We start from the raw sequence: 25,948 nt of genomic DNA on the forward strand, positions 1-25,948 counted from the left end.
GATGTCCCCTATGGAACTTTAGATTTGTATTTTTGACAACCTATATAATATCTTCACTATATAATATCTTCACCTATATAAAGGCTTCTCAGACTTTAATCTAAAACCAAACACCTGATCTTTCTGCTACAAAAAACTCTCAATAGATGGCCATCTTACCCTTTCTATTTCTCAGGCTAAAACTTGAGTTATCATCCTTAACTCCGTCTCATTTTAAAAAATTCTTTGTCTAATAATTTAACAAATCCTGCCAGCTCCATCTTCAAAATACAGTTTTAATCCTACCACTTTCCATCACTCACTTCTAAGCTCTTACCGCCCTGCATTAGAGACAGTCAGGATGCCTGGCTAAGAGGCTGTCATCAGGATCTGTCACTGCTGATCACAGGCATCGTCCTTCTTCCTGTTCTGTTACTCCTCTATCCTAACAGCTGAGTTCTTGAGGATTGTGCAGGATGTCAGAGGATAGCAAGGAAGAAGATTGTCTTCAAGCAGTTCTGCTTTCATGTTGTGTGATGTCCCCTGTGGCAGGAAGACCATCTTCTACCTGCTTGGAATCAAAAGAGGAAGAACTACAGGGAAAAAAATGGGATATTTTAGTAAATTGTCCTATCAAAGTGAAGGAGAAGTGTGTGGACACTGGATTGACATGGCAATGGGGAGCAAGGACAATGCCTGCACCACCTCTCCCAATGAGCATGACACCCACCACTGCTGGAACAGGCTGCAACGGGGGAAATGACTTCATGGAAGAGGCTACTTTGGGGTTTAAGCAAGGTGGAAACAGCTAAGGCTGTTTGTAGAAAATTAGGCACTCGCACATTGGACATTGACCAAAGAAAACAGGACTAAGGTGTGGTAAGGAAGACAAAAAACTGCTAACATTCAAGTGCTCCCCCAAATCAATACAGGTTGAATATCCCTTATCTGAAATGATTGGGACCAGGATTGTCTCTGATTTTGAATTTTTCCAGGTTTTGGAATATTTGTATATACATGATGATGTATCTTGGGCATGGGACCTAAGCTGAAACATGAAATCCATTTGTGTTTCATATATATAGTATACACATAGCCTAAAGGTAATTCTATACAATACTTTCAATGTGTATGTGCCTGCATTTTGACTATGACTGATCATAGGAGGTTAGGTGTGGAATTTTCCATTTGTGACACCATGCTGATGCTCAACATGGAGTGTTTGCTTTTGGACTCTAAGATTAGGGATGCTCAACTTGTAATAACAGTGGTTACATATTAGTATACCAAATTTCTGTGGTGAGCAATTTGCTGGATCAAATAAGGATCAGTCTCAAGAGGGAAATCAGAGTGCAATCTCACAAATTACCTGGAGACAAAAGAAAATTGTTAGATTTTATGCAACAGATTCTAAATATATATCCTACAAGAATATCTTGGTATTCCCCCAAATGCCTAATGCTCAAATTATTATTTCCTCCAATGTTATTATTATTTAGCTTTTGCCCTTATCTTAGTAAGACAGGCTAATTCAAAGCATTATATAGTCAAAGTTCACTATTCCTCAATATCTGAAATACTTGATATTATAAACCTGCTCCTATTGATTCTTTTATTTGGATCAAGGCAGAATAAAGAGTCACAAGTTTCATACTTTTTACTCCTACAGTGAATGTATAACACTCACAACCTCTTCCAAGCCCTTCCTACTTCTATTATGCTTCACTGTCATTCCCAGTTCTGCCATTAGAATTCTATTTGTTCTTCTCTTGCTCAGCACCCTGTCTTGAACGCCACCCGACCCACCACTAATTTGCTTAACAGATAGCAGCGTAAGCACCCAATGTGTTCTATAAGGTATGTGCTATAACTCAAGTCTGCGTTTTTTCTCAGTAAATAGTGTCTTATTCTTCCTGTGGTAGACCTTACGCAACTTGAGGACAGACATTGCGGTTATCTTTGGAACCCTAAGACTAACAGATGGTAACCCGCACATAGTAGGCTCTGTGGTATTATTTGGAATAACTGAACCAGTGCTGTCCTTGCTACTCTAAGAAGTACCAGGTTGTTGCAGGATAGCAGAGCAGGCCCTCATATTTAACAAAGGAATGAATCAGTAGGTAGATATTTGCCCATTCCCAGTTAGAAGAGCATAAAGAATTTTGTAATATTAGAAACTAATGAAAGTAATTATTAATATTGTTAATCGTGACTCTGGCCAAACTAGAGTCATTTAGGAATGAGAATGTCCTTATTATTAAAAATTTATATTTTAGTATTTACAGAGAAATTTCATGAAGCATGTGGAATTTATGTTAAAGTTTTTATTTTATTTTATTTTTTAGTTCTCGGCGGACACAACATCTTTGTTGGCATGTGGTGCTGAGGATCGAACCCGGGTCGCACGCATGCCAGGCGAGCGCGCCACCGCTCGAGCCACATCCCCAGCCCTATGTTAAAGTTTTTTACTACCATTGACAAAATAGATGAAGCAAACATAATCTTTGTTAGTAGAGTTGTATGCATATTCTAGTCTAGTCAAACACTTAAAATGTAATCAACAAATGACAGGAACAGATTAAGAACACAGAAATTAATTTGTTGCCTTTAAGAGAACCAATAACAAATAATCAACTAAAAGGAAAATACCACAGTAACCAGAAAATACAATATGGTACAATTTAAAAGTAACTGAAAATGATTCACCCGAGGATAATCAAAAGACAATATTCTAAACTACTTTTGGGAGGCAGGAAGATAATCTCTTATTGAGAAATAAAATATTCACATTTAAGAAAATAAATTTCAAATACTACATGAGACAAAAATGTGATTAATTATTTATTTCTATTTAAGGAAAATAAATTTTTCTTTACATAGCTTGTTTTCTTTGTTTACATGTGAAACCAAAATGTTCACTGACATAAATAAATATAAATAAATTAATCTTATATTACAAAAGAATAAGATTTACAATTCACTATAAACAACTTATTTCAGAAATAATAGAATCTTATGTCAATGAGATCTCCAGAGTATTTTTAAAGATATTAAATCAAAGAAGACAATTTTCACAATTCTCTTTTACTGGGGAAAACAAAACAAAACAAAATATTTGTCCTCAGGACAAAATTACAGTTTAATCATTTCACAAGTAATAGACTAAGTAGAGATGAAAATTCCGGACAGATCAGATCATTTTAGAATGTGATTCATCTCTTTTTGGCAATTCTGTTTAGAAGACACTAGATTCTGTTGTTTGTTTTTTGCTAGCCAATTAATATTTTTCACTTTTTACTTTTCATTAAATTAAAATAACACATCTAGTGAAAAAAAACCAGTTATTTCCTTTTTTCAAGTTCCCAGTCTAAATAGGAACAAACCTCTACATGTCCCTACACTTTTAGGAGTGATCACCCTCCATTCTGGGGGTTGTTCTATTCTCAAGAGGCCTTAGGTATACTGGGAACGTAATTCCAGATACACTCTTTTGTCCTTGCTTTGTTAACATTCCCAATACACCTTCAACCCAAGAATAACATGTAAAACATAGAGAACTACTGCATTTATTGTATCCACTTCTCCAGAACGTTCTAACAAACTACAAGTGTTTTGTGTACATGAGTACACTTTCTTCTTAACTCTTCTTTGGCTAAGTCAGATAGCCAATGGTTCCTAGCGTCACAAGCAAAACTGTCAAAGTTATACATGTGTGCCCTGAAAGTAAAAAAAAAAAAAAAAAAAAAAAAATTACAATCAAAATGGTTCATTCACTACTAATAAACCTTAAGGTTTAGTTTCTACGTAATAAAGCAGCAAAGAGTTGGTTAACTGGGGGTACAAAACAAATGCAAAATTAGTAAGTTAAAAAGCACGAATAACTTCTGCAGGCATAATTTAATAGCTATAGCAACAATTAAAATATGACAATTTTTAGTTTCTTAGATTAATAGTAGCCAAGCTAGAGTCATTTAAGATACATTTATACCAAAAATTAATGATTATCTCCTACAGACAACCTGTGAAGTAGAGAAAAGATTTGTTAGAATTAGACACAGAAAATTTCACAGGTACATTTACATCAAGTAATTTTTGTGTAAAGACAAATGGTGTCTTTTAAGATCCATATGCATGACTCGTAAAAAAATATCTTAACACATAAGTTTTTTTAAACACTAAAAGCCACTAAGCAACAGGAGAAACAAACATGGAACAGGCCAATCATCTCATGATGCAAATTGTCATAATGAAAACATTGTTATTAAGCCTTAATGTATCATTGTTCCCTTCCCAGGTATTTGTGGCATCATAGCATCTAATCAGTACAATAAACAGAGTGCGACTCAGGATGAGATGATGAGCATACTGCTGATGCAAGAATGGATGATGTGCGTCACAGTAAGGACAGAGTTAGTGTTAGTCATTTGTTCAACAAAGAAAACCAATTCTAGCAATAATAAAGACTTAAGACTCTATTATAGAGACTTAAGACTCTATTATCCTTTAAGAGTCTACAGAAACCCTAAGCCCACTGTCTTGAAGACACAGAAATGTGCTTTTATTAAATTATATATATATATACCTTTTATAATTTATCAGAATGTCTGACTTCTGAGGTATCATCAGTCTCACTTAAATTATGAAACATAACATTGACTGCTTTGTTGTTCTCATGTGTGTTATAAGAGCTGGATAGTAAAGAAGGAAAAAACTAATTGAATTATATAATGTAAATTTCAATCAAAGAACAAAATCAGGCGTTTGCTTACTCTCCCATCCCGACACTAAAATTTATTGTAAAAACCCAACACTTTTAAAGAAGTAAATAAACCCTCTGGTAGACAGACATAAAAATGATTAGATACAGTTACATTATCACTTTCACATTAGTTATCTGTATCCTCTGTCCTAATGAAGTTCAAATTTTTAATTAAATAAATATGAAATCTGGAGAATAACCCGCATGTATAAAGTCAGTTCTTACCCTTGACAGCTTACACTTTCAAAATAAGGTGAGTGGATTATTTTTTAAGTGTACATAAGAAAGGTCAAGTGCTATGGGGTTTGTATGACATTCCCTCTGTTTCAGAAATTAAGCAATTATGTTTACTGCAAAAATCCCCAAATATAATTCAATACAAATACTGCTTCTATATTCCAGCATTTTTCATCCTAGTAAAATATCATGGCAAATTGCTTTACCAAAGTATGTAAAGATGCTGATGAAAGCTGGTAAACTCATCCCTTGCCGCCCTCTCCTGACCCATGGAGCACCGAGGCACTAACTTTGGTAAACTGATAATGCTTTATAAATTGATAATTTATAACGTGATAAATTTATAACACTCTAAAAATAGAGCTGGAACAAATAAATACATAAGATTGGTGAATTGACTGAATTTCTTCCAAAGTAGTTGTGTTCAGGCATCTATTCTAACTTCACTCACTCTACATGCCTAAGAATCAATCTGCTGGTTTTTGCTAGGCTCTAATCATATTCTTAAAAGTTAGAAAAAGATATATCTTAATACACTTGCTATGGTAGTACCTAGACTTCTTAATTGACACTAAGCAAGTATCTGTAAAAGCTGTTAACCATCCTTGACCCTAGGACCTGCCAGCCAAATATTTTTACCAAAAGGTTGAAATACTTATTTAAAGAATGTTCATATACTTTATACTTAGATACTATTGTTAATTTAAGGAGAAAGGAAAAAGTCATAGAGGATAAAAATTAGATAGCCCACATCAACCAAAAAGGAAATTTAGTAAGAAAATTAAAATGTACTTGTTATATTAATTAATGAAAAAAGAAAGGACAGGCATTCAAGCAACTGAGAACTCAGGTCTATATGAATTTCACAATTAGATTTCTGAACAGTTAAATTCCTAAAACAAAACAGGTACATTTAAATCACTCTGTCTACAGGATACATCAGAGCCAACCATGACATTTACAGTTAAAATGTAGATTCAATGCAGATTGGATGTTTTGAATAATACTGATTTTTTTGTGTCCTGTTGCTGTTTTAACATCTGAGTGTGTATCATGTGCCAAGCAACTTGTTCTACCCTCTACAGGTGACAACTTAAGTAATCCTTTTTACAATCCCATGAGGTAGGTATGATACTTGGCACATGAAAAATTGAGGCACAGAGAGGTTAAGTTGCTCACAGTCACAGAGATCATAAGTGACAGACCAAGTGAGCAGTCACACCCAGGGCCTGCATTCTTAATTGCTGGGTTGATTTGGGTTAGATTGGTACCTAATATACACAGTACAGAAAAACGCCTCATCACAGGCAATTTAAGAATGTGAGAAGTTGAAATTTTCCTAGATTTTTTTCCTTCTGTATAATACACAGATATTATAAATTATACTGAAAAGAAAAACAGTCCATTGATTTAAGACATCACAAAGTAAGACACTGGCTTTCCATCATTTTCCTATGTAATATGGTTTCTGTCCTAGAATATACTGAAGGGGGAAAAAGACACAAAATCTATTCTCCAGGACAGTAATTACAGACAGAAGGAATGAAGAGGCTACATGTCCAAAACTACAATAAAGCTAAGCAAGTTATCCACTGATACAGTATTAAGTTTTACTGAAAAACAATAACCAAGAAAAGATTTTTTTAAAATTATCAGAATTTCTGCTCACCCTGATTTTCCATAGTCCCAGAAAATTTTGACTAGAATTAGGATACCAATTATTATAGCAGCAGCAACAAATCCTTGAGGGGAAAAAAATTGGTAACACAATTAATAACAACAATGGCATATTCATTGGAGCTTCACAATGACACACAGTAGTTATAAGACAAGTTAAAGAAAAAAAGGGAGACATGACTTGCATTTGGTATATGGATTCCTATGTCACAATTCAACAATAAACACAGCATGTTATTTCTCCTGTCTTCTTTGAAAGAGAAAGAAATAAAGTATCACAGTGCTCAAATACAATTTTTTTTAACAGGTTTTAGAGGATTCTAAAGTGTTTAACACAACCATGCTTACTTTTAAATGTTTGATCATCAGTAGTTCAAATATAAACTGAATAATGAGTTAGAAGGCACTTTGGAGTTCACTCTCATTTTGTAGGTTAATATATATTGATACCCAGAAAAGTCAAAGTTACATTAAATTTTCACATTTATAAATTTTCTCAACATTACTGCCTCTGAGCAACACGAAATGGACCCTTTATGTGTCTTGACATGATTGTTAGATTTGGTCTCTGTGGTTCTTCAAATTTTTCAGATAAAAGAAATTCACACAGTTCCTTTTCCAGATGACAAAAATCACAAAAAACTTTATTAATTATATTATCTGACTTCTTATATATTATCTGACTTTTTAACTCTGAGTAACGGATGGATAATTATTGTAGTGGAACTGAAGTATGTCAGGTGAAGAAACATGCAATAAGACAGTGGTAACTCTTGAATCAGCAAATTATTCATTTGAAATAACTTCATAAGATGTTAGAGTCTTGCAAGTACACTTAGATTTTGGCTACATTTGAATATTGGGAATACATGCCATAGTCAAGTAGATATGTAAAGGATAAGTAAATACGTATATGATAAAGTATATAGAAAAATATGTATTTCACCAAGTATTCTCTTTTTCTTTAATATTCTTTCAATTGAGCATAAAGAATTTATGAATGTCACAATATGGTATTTCCACAATGAGAGGAGAAAATATAACAATATTAGTAAAAAAGTCAAGGCTACCTTGTCTAATTTGAGTTGTGCAGGTTCTTGTCCTATTACTAGGAAGAAATGCTATCCTTCACTGGACAGTTTCCTTTTATCTCTGTGACTTTGGACAAGTTATAAATTATGTGAAACTACAGTTTTATCAGCTGAAAAATATAAAAATGCTACATTATAAAACTACTCTAAGAAGAAAATTAACACATATAAAAATCTCAGTACAGTACTGGCTACATAGCAAACATGCAAATATTACTTGAATTAAAAACTGCTCTTATTCTTCAGTGTGGCCAGAGGGAATGATAAAATTATCATGAATCATAAAATTCATAGTGTTATGATTTCTTGAAACTATATTCATTTAACTTTTGGCACTGTGCTTAGAGTTTCAAATCCATTATCACATCAAGCTTCAAAGACTTTTTTATAGAAACCATAATTTCTCTCTCATAAATGAGAAAATTGGAACTGAGAGATTAATTACTTGCTTTGAATATTTACTAAATTTAAAAAAGAGAGATTCAGACCAAGGTCTGACTGAATCCAAAGCACAAAGCACAAACTCTTTTTCTTTTTTCTATATAATATTGTCTTCAAACACAAAAACTAGTAAAACTATATGGGGGTGATATCCCAAGTAGGTTAAAAAAAAACCTTACTGTTTTTATCTGTATAAAGTATAGTTATATAGAAAAGTACATAAATAGATTTAATGAACAGTATTAAAATCTCATGGAAGATGATGATGTGGGTGTGCGTCTAAGCAGGTCCTTGGTAGAGAAAAGGAAAGAATAAATACATATTGAGAGATCCAGTAGAAGAATATTTTTAAAATTCATAGTTCCAGTGTCATTTACAAGGCAATTAGGAAATACTATGAAGATTCATTAGTGCAATTAAATAGAAAACAAAAATCAACTATTTCCCAAGTTCTATCATCTGCATCATTTACTTACACTGCAGCATAATCAAAAGCAATTTCTTTGCAACACAGTTTACTTATCTTTAAAATGATTCACAACATTAATCTGAGAAATCAAATAATTATTAGGATTATGTCTTCCAAGATATCGATCTCTCTCTCTCTCTCTCTCTCTCTCTCTCTCTCTCACACACACACACACACACACACACAAATGCTGCTATATGTCTGGGTCAAGAAAGAAGGAGCTCCTTTTTATTTTTTAACACAAGCTGGAATTCCAACCAACCTTGAATAGAGTTTCCTGGGAAATAAATCAGATTATAGACCTTGAGAACTTCAGAGAAAAAAAATAAGCTCTTCAAACTTTTACTGAATGCCCTTGGTCAAGTAAAAAAAAAAAAAAAGTCATCTATAAAACTCATCATTTTTTTGTGAACAGTGAATCATTAAATCATGAGATTGTTTTTTCATTTAGAAAACATTTATTTCTATTTCAAATATAGAATAAACAAAGAATTCCAACTGTTGGAATCTTTCAAGATAAATCGGTTAGCTTTTTAAATCTTCCAGCATTTGCAGTATAAAATAACAATACTAGTAATAACAAAATATCTGTTTTCAGGTTTATTGTCCCTTGATAATTCATGCATATATAAGACAGGGAACTTTGCTAAAAAGCACATAATATAAAAATAAATACTTTTTTAAAAATAAAAGTGTATTGTCAATTGAACATTCTTATCAGTATATAAATCTAGTTGTATTGTTTCTTAACATTTCTCTTACCATCTTTATAGTTTATTGATTTTTTTGTTAATGTATAACATCAAATATGTCTATACAAAGAAAATACTGTACCAAATGCCAGAATAAACTGCAACGCAGATGTTTTTGGCCTCATGTCTGCACAGCAACAGAACAGTTTTTAAAAGAACTTTGCTTCAAATGACAGAGAAGAGGAAAAGACAAATATGTTATCAAAGGTAGCACTTTTTGTCTCATCTGGAATAGGACAGAGATCTAGAAATGGTAAAAAAAAGTAATTTATGATCAATTGTCAAACACTTGAGGATACAAACTGATTTATAATTGTTTCCTTTCCATCTTGTAAGTTCCTAGAATGAGGCTCTGAGACAGTGGGCACGTAATACTACTTGATTGATTGGCCTTGTGATCTGAAGTTGTCTTAAAATTACCTTGGAACAAGAGCATGACTTGGAATACACAGGAACGTATCGAGTACCTAATGGTGTCCACACAACATGTTGATAAAATGCATTTACCCATTTTCTCTTAGGTACCCCTAAACACTGCATTTTGATAGTTTTTCTAAGACAGTTAAAAGGTAATATTCTCTTCCAGGAATATGGGTTGTACATCCCATAGTGTTGGCAATTTCTTTTAACTGTCTGGGAGCCAAACTTACCACATATAAGACTGACAGCACCTGAAAAGAAAGAAGAAAAAAATTTACAAAATTTAAATTTTTAAATTTTATCTGATTTGCTAGAGATTTAATATCTATACATAGCTATTAATAAAATATACTTGAAAGCTCAAAAGCAACTTCAATTTTTATAAGTAAAATAATTATAAATTATACATTATTTACTTAATCAAGTAACATAAATACCAGCACCTATATCTGTTTAACATTCAACACTATAAACATAAGTTATGATAGCTATTGAATACTAAAACAAACATCATCTAAATTTGGTTCTCTAACTTGGTGGCAAGAAACAAGTTTGAAAAGATCAAATAGTAAATAACAACTGAACCCATCTTACCATCAAGAAACTATGAGAAACCTAACTTCCTTTCAGCAGATTCTAACAAAACTCGTCATCTTATTATTTACATTTATCAATGATTATGAATGAGTCAAAAGCATTATTATGAAAAAGCCTGGCTACAATAAATTGGAAACTATTCAATCTTGCAATCTCGGTCAGCTTCACATTTCATCATAGTGCATCAGATCACATTTGAGAACAGCACCAACTGACCTGAAGGAGAAGTTTCTTTTCTTTCCGTTACTCTTGTTGTATGAAAACTCGTGGTTGCTTTGGGAACAGATGGGCGCTGTGTTGCTGTAATACGAGCAGAGGTGAATCTTTTTGTACTTTTGAGACCCTGGGTCACTGGGACATGTAAAGTAGTGGACTTTCGTGTTGCTGGAAAACGCTGTGTAAATGAAGCTTTTGTGGTGGAGACTTTTTGAGTGGTTGTTGTGATCTGTGTAGCAAAAGCATTAGCCATGAGGAGAGTCTGGGCAGCTGGTGAGGTCTTTGTAGGCAGAGTATTTGATATAGTGAATGTCTGAGCTGTTGCTGGGGTCTTTGTGGTTGAATTATTTGCTGTGGTAGGTTTCTGAGAAGTTAATGGGGCTTCTGAGACTGGGATATTTACTGTAGTGGGCTTCTGATGTGTTGGGAATCTTGTATCTGGAACATTTACTGTGGTGGGTTTCTGAGGAGTTGGTGGGACTTCTGTATCTGGAGCATTTACTGTGGTGGGCTTCTGAGGAGTTGGTGGGGTTCTTGTATCTGGAGCATTTACTGTGGTGGGCTTCTGAGGAGCTGGTGGGGCTCTTGTATCTGGAGCATTTACTGTGGTGGGCTTCTGAGGTGTTGGGGCTTTTGTATCTGGAACAGTTACGGTGGTAGGCTTCTGAGATGTTGGTGGAGTTCTTGTAGTTGGAATATTTACTGTGGTGGGTTTCTGCGGTGTTGATAGGGCTCTTGTACCTGGTACATTGACTGTGGTGGGCTTCTGAGGTGTTGGTAGGGCTCTTGTACCTGGTGCATTGACTGTGGTGGGCTTCTGAGGTGTTGGTAGGGCTCTTGTACCTGGTGCATTGATTGTGGTGGGCTTCTGAGGTGTTGGTGGGGCTCTTGTAGCTGGAATATTTACTGTGGTGGTTTTTTGAGGTGTTGGTGAGGACTTTGTACCTGGTACACTGGTTGTGGTGGGCTTCTGATGTGTTGGTGGGGCTCTTGTAGCTGGAATATTTACTGTGGTGGGTTTCTGCGGTGTTGGTGGGGCTCTTGTACCTGGTACACTGACTGTGGTGGGCTTCTGAGCTGTCGGTGAAGGCTTGGAACCTGAGGATTTTCCTGTGGAGGAAAAATGTTAAGAAAAAAAATTAGCGAAATATTGCTTTTCCAGTGAAACTTTCTCAGCCACTGCTTGTTCTGTAGGCTTTCTGTCCCCACCAAAAACCTAGACTGACTTTTGGGGGAATCTAGTCTTACTGTATATGGCAAGGAGTTAAAATAATAAATTGTTTTTGCTTCTGATATTAATTACACCTATAGGTGACTAAAACAGATTTATATTAAGGTCATATTGAGGGTCTCAAACTTTTCCGTGTGGGGAAAGAAGAAAAAGGAAACCAAATTTTGAGTCGGTGGTGATTTCATTCTCAGTTCTCTTTATTTTCTCTCCAAAACTGTCTTCCTTCCCGTGTGCCAGGACCAAGGAACAACATGATGCTATCACTGAACTGCTGTAGACAGTCATAGCACTGTTGCTTTTTCCAGTGCGTTCAGGACATGTCAGTTATCCTGGAAACCTATTTCACTTCTTTTTAAAGTAATTCATAGGTCTGAGTAAAAATAATTCCCTTTCCTCTTGTACCAGTTACCAACTCTATGTATCTGTTTAGTTCCTCTTCAGATTTCAGGCCAAAGAACAATTATTACAAAACTTCCATTAAAGACATATTCTTAGAACCACAAATAACAAAATGGCAATGTCTGGGTAGCTTATACAGACTTGCTGTGCAGACAGTGCCAGAGGCTTGTTCTACCACATGCCAAGGGTCTAATCCCTTGTTCTCTAATCCCTCTAAGCTTTGCTTTTCTCCTCTGTAAACTGAGGAGAAAAACAGAACAAATTGATGCTAATTATTTCTGATTTGATCATTGCACAGTTGTACATGTATTGAAACATCACATTGTACTCCATGTAATTGTACATTATGTCAATTTTTAAAAATCAATTAATAAAAATTAAGACAAAAACAAAAAACCTAATGTAGATTGCATGACATCATTGTAAAAATGAATGGAAATGACTTGGTAAATTGCTTCACACAGCTGTGTCCCCAAAGAAACAGGTTGTATCAGCCAGTACCACAGCCACCCCCCATCACACACCCAGTATTCTGGGTACTCAGATGATATGTTATTTTTTTGTTGTTGTTTGTTTCCTTTACCTATATCACAGGATGATATAAGGGACAAGTCAATAAAATACTTAGCAAGGAACACAGCACTTAGCAGCACTCAAATAATGTCATCATCGTTGGAGTAAATAAGGTTTTTATATGGACTTTTCATTTTAAAACCCTTGTGTATAAAAAGTACTCTTTGTTCCACTGAATTTTTATTTTTGATTCAGAGGACTTATATACTACCAAAGGAGTTATATTTCCTGAAAATTTATTTATTTTTTTGTTATTGATGTGTAATTTAATTCCACTGTGTTCATGAATGCATGCTCTGAATAACTTCAATCTTCTGAAATCCATTTAATTCCAAGCCTCGCTATATGGTCAATTTTGGTGTAGGTCTCATGTGCACTTGAAAAAAATGGGCCATCTGTCATTGAGGATCCCATATCCTTACACATAAATTTAAGCTCAACTATTGCTCAGATCTTCCATATTCTTAATGATTTTTAATGTTCATTCTATTAGCTACTGAAATAGTATGTAGAATTTTCCAACTGTGATTGTGGATTTGTCTATTTTTTTCCTGTCCATTCTTGTCCTTATCAATTGAAACTATTTTTCAGATGCATACATATTTTAGATTGTGAATTGCAGATTTCCCAAATTGATTCCTTTATTATGAACTGTCCTATCTTCAGGTACTCATTGATATTAACAGAGCTGCACCATTTTTGTTAATGTTTGTATTGTACATTTCCCATTGTTTTCAATCAATTTATTGTCTTATCATTCAACTATGTCTCCTGTAAACAGTAAATAGTTAGGTTATTTTGAGTCTGACAATCTTAGTGAAATTATAATTAATACAATTACTAATGAATTTAGGTTTCAACCACTATCTATTTTACATTTGTTTCCTTTCCTCTCATTTTCTTCAGGATTAAATAATATCCTTCCTTTATGCTTGTGATGTACACATTCTTTTAGAATTCTTTGGTGGCAACTCTAGCAATTAGCATTAGACTATAAGCCAACTAGGCAAATTAATTACGTTTCCCACTTTTTTCAGTACATCTAGAATTTTGGAGCATTTACACTGAATTTACTTCCTCTTCCTTATTTCTGTCAGAGGTTCTATTTCTATTATATTCTACATATAATTCAAATCCCACAAGACACAGTATTTTACTCCCTCATGAAGTCAGTGTTCATTACCCATTGTCAGTGTTCTTCATTTCTTCTTGCATGTTCATGTATGACATGGGATTATTTTCATCCTACTTAAAAATTTCCTTTAGTTTTCATAAGGTCTGGTATGCCGTTGACAAGTTCCCTCAGTTTTTGTCTGAATATATCTTGTTTGTAGTTTTGAAAGATAAATTCACTGGGTACAGAACTCTAGGTGAACAGTCATTTTCTTATAGTATTTTACAGTTTTCTTTTCATTGTCTTTTGGGCTGCATTCTTTTTGCTGAGAAGTGAGTAATCAGTGCCTGGTGTATTTCATTAGTTATAGAAAATTCTCAGTCATTATCTTCTTCAATGTCTTGCCTTCATCCCTTCCCTTCTCTTCCAACTTCCTCTCCTTCCCCTCTTCATTCTTTTTCTCTTTCTACCTCTCTCCTCTCTTTCTAACCTCAGTTAGAATTTTAACATATTTCAAATGTCTCTTAAGCTTTTATATTTTATATTCTTTTTGCCTGTGTGTATAGAAGTCACAGTCCCCTCTGACAATTGGATGAAAAAACTGTCCCACAGAAAAGTGAAAATATGCAATATATATACGATTTTACATTTATTTCTTAAGAGAGTTCATAGAATCTTTATAGCCCACATATAGGCCTAAGGATAAGAATAAACAAAAATATAACTATTGTGAACTGATTACCTGTGCACTGAGGTGGCGGGTCACTCCATTCTCCTTCATTTTCTTTGACAGTACAATAAATGGAGCTCTTTCCAACCAGGGTGAATCCTTTATTACATCCATATGTTATAGACTGTCTATATACGTAAACTTCGTGTTCCTCTTGAATATAGCCATTGTCAATTTGGATTGGTTCTGGACAGTAAATTTCTTAAAAAGAATTACAAATTTTTTTAAAAAATATATAACTAGCAAGGTACTTTTACAAATAAAAACTAAAACATGATTTTTTAAAAATCAAAATATATCATTTTCTCAGTTTGTAAAAGGACCATCTTTAAAATTAAAAGATCTAGAAGAAGCACCCAGCTTGTACCTTTTAAGTACAGGTTAAGTACATTTAATTGTCCCCCCCTCACCACCTTGCCAAGCTGCATATTATGCCGAGAATGGAAATTGCCCGCAGCCCCCACACTAGGGACCCAGAAGATGAGCAGGATTTACAAACCAGACTTACAACAATAGTTCTTGGCTTCTGTTCACTATACAAATTCTATACTATTTTGGCTTTGGATCAAACTGTGAATAAATTCATTTCTTTTTGCTTCATCATCATTCTCTCTTTTGACTACACATGTGGATAATATGGGCAGGAGATCAAAGGTAATCTATTGAAATCCCCATAGTCAAGTCTCTGGCTGCCTCCACCCCCCACAAGTTCAGCATTATCAACAAAAGATGCTCGTACATGTCTATTAAGTAATGGGTAGAATATCTGGAGCTCTTAATGCAAATATTATAGAACATGAATGTTAATCTTGAGATCAATTTATACAAATAATTAGATTTAGGACACATGTAAACCAAAAATTCCAGTAATGTTTGTATGTGCCACACATCAAACCAAAGCTTGAAAAAGTCAATGCTACAGGATGTTAGAGTCAAAAAATAGGGCAGTCGGAAATGACTTTAGGGAGGAAATGGAACTTGAGTTTAATCCTAAAATGTACCCTTCTTCCAAGACAGGAAAGACAGCATAGCTCTTCATTCCAGGGGAATGGCAATAAATGAAAGGAGTTGAGAATTCAGAAATATATACAGATCATTTTGAATAGAGTAAAAAATCTTAAGTGTCAGGACTATATTTTCACTTCTAGTGCAAAAATTTTTAGTATGTAGTAACTCGCAGAGACTCAAGATAAATCTTATTGAGCAGCTGAATTTGTAAAACAAATACAAGCAGAATTGCTCTAATTATGTTGTAAAAAGAGGCCTCTTCTTGCTGGCGAGGTGGCACAGGCCTATAATCCAGGTAGCAAAGGCCTGTAATCCGAGTGGTTTGGGAGGCTGAGGCAGGATGATCACAAGTTCAAACCCAAACTCAGCAAAAGGAAGGAGCTAGGCAACTCAGTGAGACCCTGTCTCTAAATAAAATACAAAATAGGGCTGGGGATGTGATTCAGTGCTAGAGTGCCCTTAAGTTCACATCCTGATATCCCCCACCCCCCCATCAAAAGAAGAGGCCTCTTCCTGGCAGCTACCCTGATTAAAAAGTTCAATGGTTCCATATATTTTTAGAGCATGAAGTTTTTTTTAAGCAGGAAAGCAATATAATTACATATGTGCAACAAATTAAATTATACGGGGTGGACTTAAGTATCCATAGAATACTGAAAAATTTATAAAGATCTTTAAGGCTATTAAGCAAAGCAAGAACAAGCTGTTTTTTAAAAAAAAAATTTAGACACAATATCTTTATTATTATTATTATTTTTAATCTAGTGCTAAGGATCAAACCCAGTGCTTCATACGTGCAAGGTAAGCACTCTACCACTGAGCTACAGCCCTAGCCCAAGAACAAGCTATTTTGATTGACACCAAATTAGGGTGCACAGGAGAGAGTCAAAGGGATAACTTCAAAATAAAATGTAAGGGTTATCACAGAAGTATGCAGGCGGTATGGAAAGAGTGAAGAAAAGTTGTTCATCAGCCTAGGAAGTCTTCCTGAAGGACTCTACAGGACAGACCTTGATTAGGAAAACAGCAGCCAAGCACAAGAGGGGCTGAAGGACATTCCAGGTGGAAGCAGCAACTTAAGGAATAAGTAGAGGCACAAAGAACTGTAAGGTATATGGAAAAGTACAAGCAGTTTGCATGGGTTGAGCATAAAATATGAGGATGAAGCATGAGTGTGGAGAAGTAGACCACGCCATACTAAGGAGTTCGGACTTTGTAAATGATGAGGTATACCAATAAGTTTAAGAAAGAGATGTATTTGTGTTCCCAATAGGTCACTCTGGTTAGACTATGGATAAAATGTTACAGGGGTACAGGAACGGAGGTGGGAGGCCATTACTATCGGTATCATCAATGGAACTTGGTCAACTGAGAGTTCTGCCCCAGGCTTCACACTTTGAAGGCTCTGTGCTAGCTCTATGGTGAATGCCTCTCTCCCACCAGTAGGGATATTTGTAGGACTGAGAAGATATGCTCAATGAAAGCCCATCACACCACTTCTTCCTCCATTCTAGAACATGATTCAGGAACTAGTACCCAGAATTCCCTATGCCAATATCCCTTCCAGGTTTCCTTCAGGGATCTCCATTTATAGTCTAGCCTGGGACTGCCCTCACTGCAATACTCCAGGCAAGGAATAATAAACTGTTAGAAGTGATAGAGATGGAGTTGAAACACAGGTTTGAAAAGTGTATAGAAGAAGTAAAGCAAGATGACCTAGTGATTACATGTGGGGAGTTGAGAGAGGGATCTGGGAAGATAGTCATTGCATGGGAAGGGCTGAGTGCATGCTAGCACATACCAGTAGTCAACTGAAACCGATTTTTAAAAAGAAAACACTGGCAGAGAGGGAAAAGAGATCCTTCTGTCAGTGAGGCTTCATTCAAAAATAAAATCGCATGTATAATTAAGGATAATTCTTCAAAGTGTTCATTGCTCTTCATTCTTCATATCTCCATATCAATATCCACCCAGGTACACCAATGTAAACTGATGTGTCTATAGACCAGGGCTGCATACTTGATGGGAAGCAGCTCCTTGTTTAAGAAGTTAATTTCCACTCAATATTTTTTAGTATTGTCAAAACAAAAAAGTAAACTATGTGCTAAATCAGTACTAGATCTTAAAAGCAGGGCCTCATAGGTAGAGAGTTGAGGTAAGGGTCATAGTGAACATGACTTGGATATGTTACTGGATTGCTTTCCTGAAGGATGTGGACACCAGAGTAGCTATCTTGGAGAGATGGAGAAGAGACAAGAAGGAAAGTACAGACATCAGGATATCTACAATAGAGACAAGGCATCAAACAGAGAGAATGGGACTGTGCCCACACATGGCAGCATGAAGAGAAAACAGGCTTGTGGTGCAAAAGCTCTTCTATGCTAGAATATATGCTTGGTGGCTACATTTCTGTGAAACTCATGATATTTGTTGCTTTTGAAAAATACTGGCCTCGGATTGGGAGACTGCTCATCCAGGCTCCGGGACTCCTTGCCTGGGTCAGCTCCTTCTTCCTTTCCATTTTAAATTTAGTGTTGTTTATAGTATCTTTACCAGACCAAGAAAATAGGAAGTATGGCAATGGGTAGTAATGATTAAAATTTTTAAATAATTCTAAGGAGAAAAAAGTAGTAGACCTTGAAATGAGAGCACATGGTGGGTAAGACTGAAATGGGTTCCTTGATGTTAAGGATTCCTTTTATTTGTTTGACTACACATCACTTACCATAGAGTGTTCAGTCAATTAATACTTGATAAATTATATTCAATATACTCAATTCCTGTTCTTAATAACTATTATACAAAAAAATGAACTAAATAATAATTTTGCAAAAGAATTTTCAGAAGTCATTTGCAGAAGAGTAAGTTAGGTGTAGAAACAGAGAAGGGTGGGAAGAATAAAGATTACGTTTAAAAGAATTGCACGCTATTGGTGTAACTGTGTTGTAGAGAGCTTGCCTAGCATGTGCAAGGCCTTTGGTTACATACCAAGTACTGAAAAATAAATAAATAAATAAATTGCAAATAATTTACTTCTCTCATTATTCAGAATGTGTGTCTCTACTGGCAAAGTATTTGCCTGGATAGATCCACTTTTTGGGGGGAATAGGATGGGTATCAGGGATTGAACTCAGGGGCACTCAACCACTGAGCTAACTCCCTACCCCCATTTTGTATTTTATTTTGAGACAGGCTCACTGAGTTGCTTAGCGCCTTGCTTTTTGCTGAGGCTGGCTTTGAACTTGTGATCCTCCTGAGCTGCTGGGACTATAGGCATGTGCCACTGCACCCAGCTATATCCACTGTTGATATTATTTCTGTGCCCCATCTTCACTCTGAGAAAGTAAGATTCTCAAGTGCAAAAACTACATTTGTTTTATTATAAAACCTACCTTCTTTAATGATTAAAACATAGAATACATTAAAATACTTCTAGGTAATTATTAGCTGATAATTATAACCCTAAGAGTACATGTAGGCAACACTGAGTCTTAGAAAAATTACAGATCTGAAGAGAGGGTTAAATGCATTCTACTGCCACTTGCTTTAGAATATGGGGTCAAGGCACACATACTCTGATTGACAGTATTTCTTTCCATAAAATTGCAGGGGGAAAATCTACTATCTTACTTGACTCTCAGAAGGAATGGTTACATAATAAATGATCAAGTACAATGCAAACCTAAGTTTATTTTAATTCCCATTCTATAGTTAAGAATACTGAGACTCAGGGAAGCTTGATAGTTTATTCCCACAGCTAACAAAGTAAGAAATATCACTAGAGAAGGTCTTTCAATTAGCAATGATACCCACTGAAAGATAAGGATACCAGAAATATACATTGTAGAAAATTCTTAACGAGCAGAAGTAATTTATCATTATTATTCAACTCTAAAAACAGACTGCTTAGATTTTTTAAAAAGATTTACCTACGCACTCTGGCAATGGTTCACTCCATTTAAGAGTTCTGTCAAAAAGAGTACAGTAACTAGAAGATGCGCCAACTAATCTATACCTAGAACAAAATGGGGAGAAAAAAATTAAGATATATCCACACATACTTAGCTTTTCTCAGATTCTCTAGAATATCATTTTAAAATTATTTATTACACCAGTAGATGGAGACAAAACAATAGTTGATAAAAGTCCATAGGGAAGTTTAAAGGAAAAGAAAAAACTAAGTTATAAGATATCACTTATAAGATATCCAAAGGGTAAAAAAAAGTGTAGGACACATAGAACATTTTTTATTTGCAAGGGGCATATATTAGAAAACACAAAATGTAGAAAACATTTTTAAATGACATAGATGACTAAACATTTTATATTTCTAAGTTCCAAAAGATCAATACAGATTTCATGAACTAATGGAAGCATTTATTGTTAAAGGGTTCAAAGTACTTCTGAGATTTTAATGACCCAACTAACATCTGTATTTAATAGACAAATAAAACTGCTATTTTTTTATTTTATAAAGACTCTTTATTTTATAAAGTGCAGTGGTTCAGGCCTGTAATACCAGCAGCTCAGGAGGCTGAGGCAGGAGGATTACAAGTTCTAAGCCAGCCTCAGCATGGTGAGGCATTAAGCAACTCAGTGAGACCCTGTCTCTAAAGAAAATTACAAAATAGGGCTGGGGATAAGGCTCAGTGGTAGAGTGCCCCTGAGTTCAATTCTCAGTACTTAAAAAAAACCCAAAAAAACAAAAACAACAACTATAGGTAGCAAGGGGGGGGGGGGGAGGGATAGAGTGTGCACATAAGAGGGAGCATAATTCAATCTGAAAATAGTAAATAAGAAAATGAATGTAAAGTTTTCAGCTGCATTCAAGGCATTGATGGTACTCAATGAGTACATTCCTTTTCCCTCCATAGAGAAAGGTAAAAGAATTTACATTAGAAGGATATTTTCAAACTAGGGATAAATGTTTTTAGCCTACGATATTTCATAAATTGGTTGCATATGGAAAAACTCAGGTGCTAATTCCTTATTAAGATCAATTAAAAAATAGCTTCATATTTAATACATGAAGGATTGCTACTTCTGACTTCTTTAAGTATTATCCACATATCTCAATTATTTTCCTTTAGCAATCACATTTAAAATTTTATTTTAAATCACATATGTAATGAAATCTAAGAATTCAGAGAAGTTTGTGGTATAAAATTTCCTTTCTTGACCTCTTTTACTAAGTTTAACTGTAATGAGCTTATAACAAAGAATCTTTGAGGACAGAGGTTGTTTTGGTTGCCACCAGTCTGTGAACAATGGTCACAAATCTAGCGATTTCCATGTCAAGTATTAATTTGTTCTTTATTTGTTAAGCATAGAGTTTCAGCATAACAAAACTTACCCTGTGTTACATGAGAAGAAGATGGGTGAACCATAAAATAGGCCAGTTGTGATATTGATATCACCATTTCGTAGTTCTCCAGGATTAGGACATGATTTTTCTAAAATAAATACAATTTTTTTTCCATTAAATTATCCAGACACACACAATAAAAAATAACCATGTGGTGGATATGTTAATTAGATTGATTGTGGTCATCATTTCATAACACATATGTATATTAAAACATCATACTGTATCCTTTGAATACATACAATTTTTATGTGTTAATTTTACTGTAGTAAAAGGTATAAAATATAAAACTAGAATTTTTTAAAATGATCAGGCACAAAATTTATCATCCAAACCACTGCTATATCTAATCCTTAGAGTTCCTGAATTCTACCTTCATTTTTTTGATAAGTTTCAAAAAAGCAACATATCTAGAAGCTCACAATAAAGAAGTGTGAAATTTGTGAGTGAATAAGTACTCCTAACACATAAATATTTAGTTTGTTTAATTTAAAATAAATGACTCTCATAGTTTTAAGAATTATTCTAAATAATAACATGTACCCAGAGTTCTAACACAAATGAAGAGCTATTTCCCCCAACACCAGATAAGTGAGAACACTTTTAAAAATTATACTCACTTTTACAAAATTCAGCTGCTTTGGACCATGTTAAATTCTGAAGGCAAGTTAGTTTTACAGACTGAGAAGGGTCCCTTATGTATCCAGGTCGGCACTCATATTCCACAGTGGAACCAACTGGGAAATAATTCTGCATATTATAATCCTTTTTGAGGGATGCAAAAAGTAGCCTGGTTGGAACATCACAGCTACCTAAAAGTATTAACAAAAGCAACAACAAGAAAGTCATATCACCTTATTTTATAATCTATGTTTAATTATTTGAGGAAATTCCTCCCCTTTCCTTTACTTCTTTATACGTACATGGTATTTGACAAAATGTCACTATAGCATTTGTGGTGTACCAAGGGTGTTTGCATAAATACATTCATTTCCTAGTTACCAGAGGCCTTTGAAATAGATCTAATATATAAATATCACTATCACCACTTTTCATAAATATAACCCATTTAAGTTTCCTGGCACAGTACTAAGACTCAATAATTATGTTACCCTGCTATGGCCCTGAGGAATTACACAGCACCACGACATGAGGTACGGGGATACATAACAAATATTCCAGACCCCTGGCTTAATGTTCTGAACAACAATAATAGCTAATATTCGTTGAACACTTAGTTTTGCACATATAAATTTGTTGAATTCTACAACAACCCCTGGGAACAAGGATCTGATGAGCCAATTGTGTACATTATGCACAAACTGTAAACAGCTGGGCAAATGTGAGCCTATAGAGAGGCTTGGTGTACAGGAAGGGACACTGGATTAGTAGTCCAAAATTCCAAGCTTGACTTTGGCTCTTTTGCATTAGAGATGCTGACTTGAGGAGGTTATTTACCTTGTGGGAGCTTGTGTTCTCAAGTGTGAGAGAGGAATAAGGGTCCCTGCTGAAGTCATGGGGATGTCTGGAGGATTAGGTGAAGCAATAGGTGTGAAGGGGTTATAAACTAAACACAAAGCACATGCAAAGGATTGGAAGCTTCATCCCACTACCTTCTATCAGGAGTAGACAGAAATATAAAGTTAGAGCCTATTTCACACATGGTTTCAAAGACTATTTGTGGCAGTTTCTGTATTTATTATAGTTTCCATTGGTCCAAGTTTTTGAAAAGCAGGAATTAAGGTGTTTGGTTTTTTTTAATCTTTGCTTGTATACAGTCATGCCCTCCATAATGATTTTTTAGTCAAGCATGGACTGCATATGTAATGGTGGTCCCATAAGATTATAATAGAGCCCCAAACTTCCTATCACTTAGTGATGTCATAGTCATCATAATGTAATATCATTCAGCATGTGTTTGCAGGGACGCGTTGGAAACAAATATCCTGTGTTGTCAGTCACATAAATTTATAGCAAATGTAATTATGCATAGTACATAAAACTTGATACTGATGAATGACTGTTGTTAGTTTATGTATTACTACATTATATTTTTATTTTCAAGTATACTCTTTCTACTTTTCTTTTTTATCACAGGATATAATAGCTCCATGCCTGTGACTGCCCCTGAAGACCTTCCACTGGAACAGGATATGAAGTAAAGATAGTGATATTGATAATTCAGACCCTGTATAGGCCTGGGCTAATATATGTGTTTGTGTCTTAGTTTTTAACATAAAAAGTTTTAAAAAGTAAAAAATTTAATAATCTTAAAAATAGAAAAAGGATAATAAGGAAAAGTAATTTTGTACAGCTGTACAAGATGTTTGTGCTTTAAGCTAAGTGCTATTATAAAAGCGTCAAAGTTAAAAAAAAAAAAAATCAAGCTGGACATAGTGGCACATGCCTGTAGTCCCAGCTACTAAAGCGTCTGAGACAAGGATCATCTGAGATCAGGAGTCTGGGGGTTAGCCTAGGCAACACATAGAGATCCTGATGTTAAAAAAATTAAAAAGTTTATAAAGAAGTTACAGTAAGCCAAGGTAAATTGATTATTGAAGGTTTTTTAAATAAATTGATCATAGTCTTAAGTGTACAGAATTTAAAAAGTCTTCAGTAGTGGGATAAAAATGTCCTAAGACTAACATTCACTCACTATTCACTCACTAACTCACCCAGAGCAACTTCCTGTCCTGCAAGTTCCATTCATGGTAAGAACCCTACACAGGTGCACCAATTTTAATTTTTACTGCAATGTTTTCTATGTTAGGATATGTCTAGACACACACAAACACTGTACTACAGTTCCCTACAGTATTCAGTATAGTAACATGCCGTACAGGTTTGTGCCTAGGACTAACAGGCTACACTACATAGCCCAGGTGTGTAGTAGGCTGTATTATTAAGGTTTGTTTAAGTTCAGTCCATGTTGTTCAGATAACAAAATCGCCCAAAGACACATTTCTCAGAACATAACTCCATCATTAAGGGACACATGACTATCTCAAGGCTAATACAGGGTTATGTATGTAATAGATTTGGAAATAAATTTAGAGAGTTTAAAATGTCACTTCAGAGCTATACTTGCTAAGTCCTACTTAACAAAATGAAATTTAAGAAAACAGACCACCTAGGTACGCATCTCAAGGTAACTGCCAAATATATTCACATATAATTTACTCCCTAAACAGTACCTATTGTTTACTTTCTCTATTAGCCCATTTGGGAGGTGCAGTGTTAGGGAAAAAAAAAAAAAAAAAACTCTTAATGAAGAAGCAGGGAAGTAATGCCTTCAATTAGCTGGTGTGTGAAATGCCAACACAGTATACACTGGGGTTTAATAATGCTAGAAAACTATCAATTACCAGTCACTCCAAAGAGATATAATAGTACACTGAACAAGACACATTCCATTCCCATAACTTTTCTAAAATGAAATGAAGAACTTACGATTACAGAATTCTATAAACTCTGACCATTGATTGTTGGAAAGACAGACCACTGAGTCTCGCGTCCCAGGAATTTTGACAAAGCCTTCGTTGCATTTATATGTTATTGTGGTTTTCTCAGGAAAACTGGTACTCCCTCCAAGAATTGGCTGGGCATTAGGCACTTCTGGCGGAAGGCCGCAGTCACCTAGAGAGGAAGAAGCAGACCTGAAGGAAATACTCCTTTTCAGTTCCCAGCAATATTCTTTTCCAAGAGTTCCTTCGAATAGGGGAAGTGTCCATGGCTTCTGAGAAACCTCTACTTCTGCCCAAAGCTGAACTGGCATACCAAGAACTTGGTAGGTCTAACGTCTTGTCAATTAATTCAAGACTAAAGTTGAGAGCAAATAACCCCTCCTTCTTACTTAAAAAAAAAAAGTGGTTTGGAATTTACTGTGAGTCCACGTTGGTGCTGCTGCCAGGCACACCCAGCAAGAGACACAAATACACAGGGCTGTGTCACAGGCGTAAGTGGACAGCTCCTTGGCCTCCCACCCTTAAAGAGCGGACTTGCTGGGGGGGTTGAAAATGCATGCTCTGAAAGTCCTTTCAGTAGCCCCAGGTTTGGCTGCTCCTGAAAGCCAGCTAGTACTTCCTCAACCCTTCACACCTGTCCCCAAAGCCAAGCCAGCCGGGAGCCGGCACCGCGGAGACGCTCTTCCCACCCGGGGATCAAGTCAGCAGGAGCCCTGAGTCTGAAGTCTGAGTCTCAAGGTGGAGGGTGACCGAACAATGAGTACACAAGGACCACAGCCTCCCTTCCGGGTCCGCAGCCCCTCGGCGCAGTCACCGGGACAGACCTAAGCGCTCCCCCATACCCGACAAGCTTAGCCTGCTCCGGCGGCTCCCGGGCCCCACTCACCCCGGACACCGGGAGGAGTCGGCAGCAGCAGGGGCAGCAGGGACAGCAGGCGCAGCACTGCGGGCAGCACGCTCGGCCGCGCTGGGCTCATGGCGCGCGGGACAGACGCCCGGTGCCGCGACTCCGCTGCGTCCGCAACCAGGAAGCCGCGTCGGCGCGAAAGTCAGGAGCCGCAGCGCGGAACGCGGCGCCCTGAGGAGTTAATTTAACACCTTGGGCGGAGCTCGGGCTCCATGACGCCAGCGGGTGAGGCGTCCCGGACGGCGACTGGGGCTGGGCGCGGCCGTGTCACCGCCCCCAAGGGGCGTAGGCGCGCGGCGGTTCCGGCGCAGGGCGGAGCTGTGGGGCCCGGACGCGAGGCCTCTCTTTCCGCTGCTGGGTGGGGCCCGCTTTGGGCTGCCACCCAGTAAATATCAGCTTCCCCAGTAAACAGAAAACCTGGGGCGACCCGGGAGAGGGGAGGGGTCCCCGTGGCGCAGGCTTCGCCCCCCTGAAATCTGAATTAATTTAAGTGGACCTTCGGCGCGCCTGAGTGCTGTC

General features: G+C 36.1%; 1 protein-coding gene across 12 annotated transcripts; it reads right to left on the reverse strand.

Moving 5' to 3' along the window:
- Positions 1–3,308: 3,308 nt before the first annotated feature.
- On the reverse strand, positions 3,309–25,948 carry CD55 (CD55 molecule (Cromer blood group)). Of its 12 annotated transcripts, XM_081297844.1 has the most exons (13): positions 25,409–25,945; positions 24,509–24,694; positions 21,679–21,870; positions 21,047–21,146; positions 19,623–19,708; positions 14,698–14,886; positions 11,686–11,748; positions 10,639–10,722; positions 10,056–10,076; positions 6,645–6,717; positions 4,562–4,667; positions 3,968–3,998; positions 3,594–3,696 (listed from the first exon to the last, which is right to left on the reverse strand). In XM_081297844.1, exons 1-11 carry the CDS (start codon positions 25,497–25,499, stop codon positions 4,565–4,567), a joined length of 1,188 nt encoding a protein of 395 aa, XP_081153970.1. In that variant the 5' UTR covers positions 25,500–25,945; the 3' UTR covers positions 3,594–3,696; positions 3,968–3,998; positions 4,562–4,564. The 12 variants fall into 12 exon arrangements, 8 of the variants coding, with proteins under 8 accessions (XP_081153971.1, XP_081153973.1, XP_081153968.1 ...); XM_081297845.1 differs by having other exon boundaries at positions 3,309–3,998; positions 25,409–25,946; XM_081297846.1 differs by lacking the exon at positions 3,968–3,998 and having other exon boundaries at positions 3,561–3,696; positions 25,409–25,946.

This window comes from Spermophilus citellus (genome assembly GCF_964194105.1).
Source record: "Spermophilus citellus genome assembly, chromosome: 6".
Taxonomy (NCBI): Eukaryota; Metazoa; Chordata; class Mammalia; order Rodentia; family Sciuridae; genus Spermophilus; species Spermophilus citellus.

What these genes read in the sequence shown, in the direction of transcription:
- CD55 (XM_081297840.1), bottom strand. Translation starts at nt 25,499, where the DNA reads ATGAGCCCAGCGCGGCCGAGCGTGCTGCCCGCAGTGCTGCGCCTGCTG. An exon ending in ACCATTGCCAGAGTGCGTAG is followed by an intron (nt 14,887 to 19,622) that starts GTAAATCTTTTT and finishes ATTCTTTTTAAG; the next exon opens with AAATTTACTGTCCAGAACCA. An exon ending in CCCGCCACCTCAGTGCACAG is followed by an intron (nt 11,749 to 14,697) that starts GTAATCAGTTCA and finishes TTTCCTCCACAG; the next exon opens with GAAAATCCTCAGGTTCCAAG.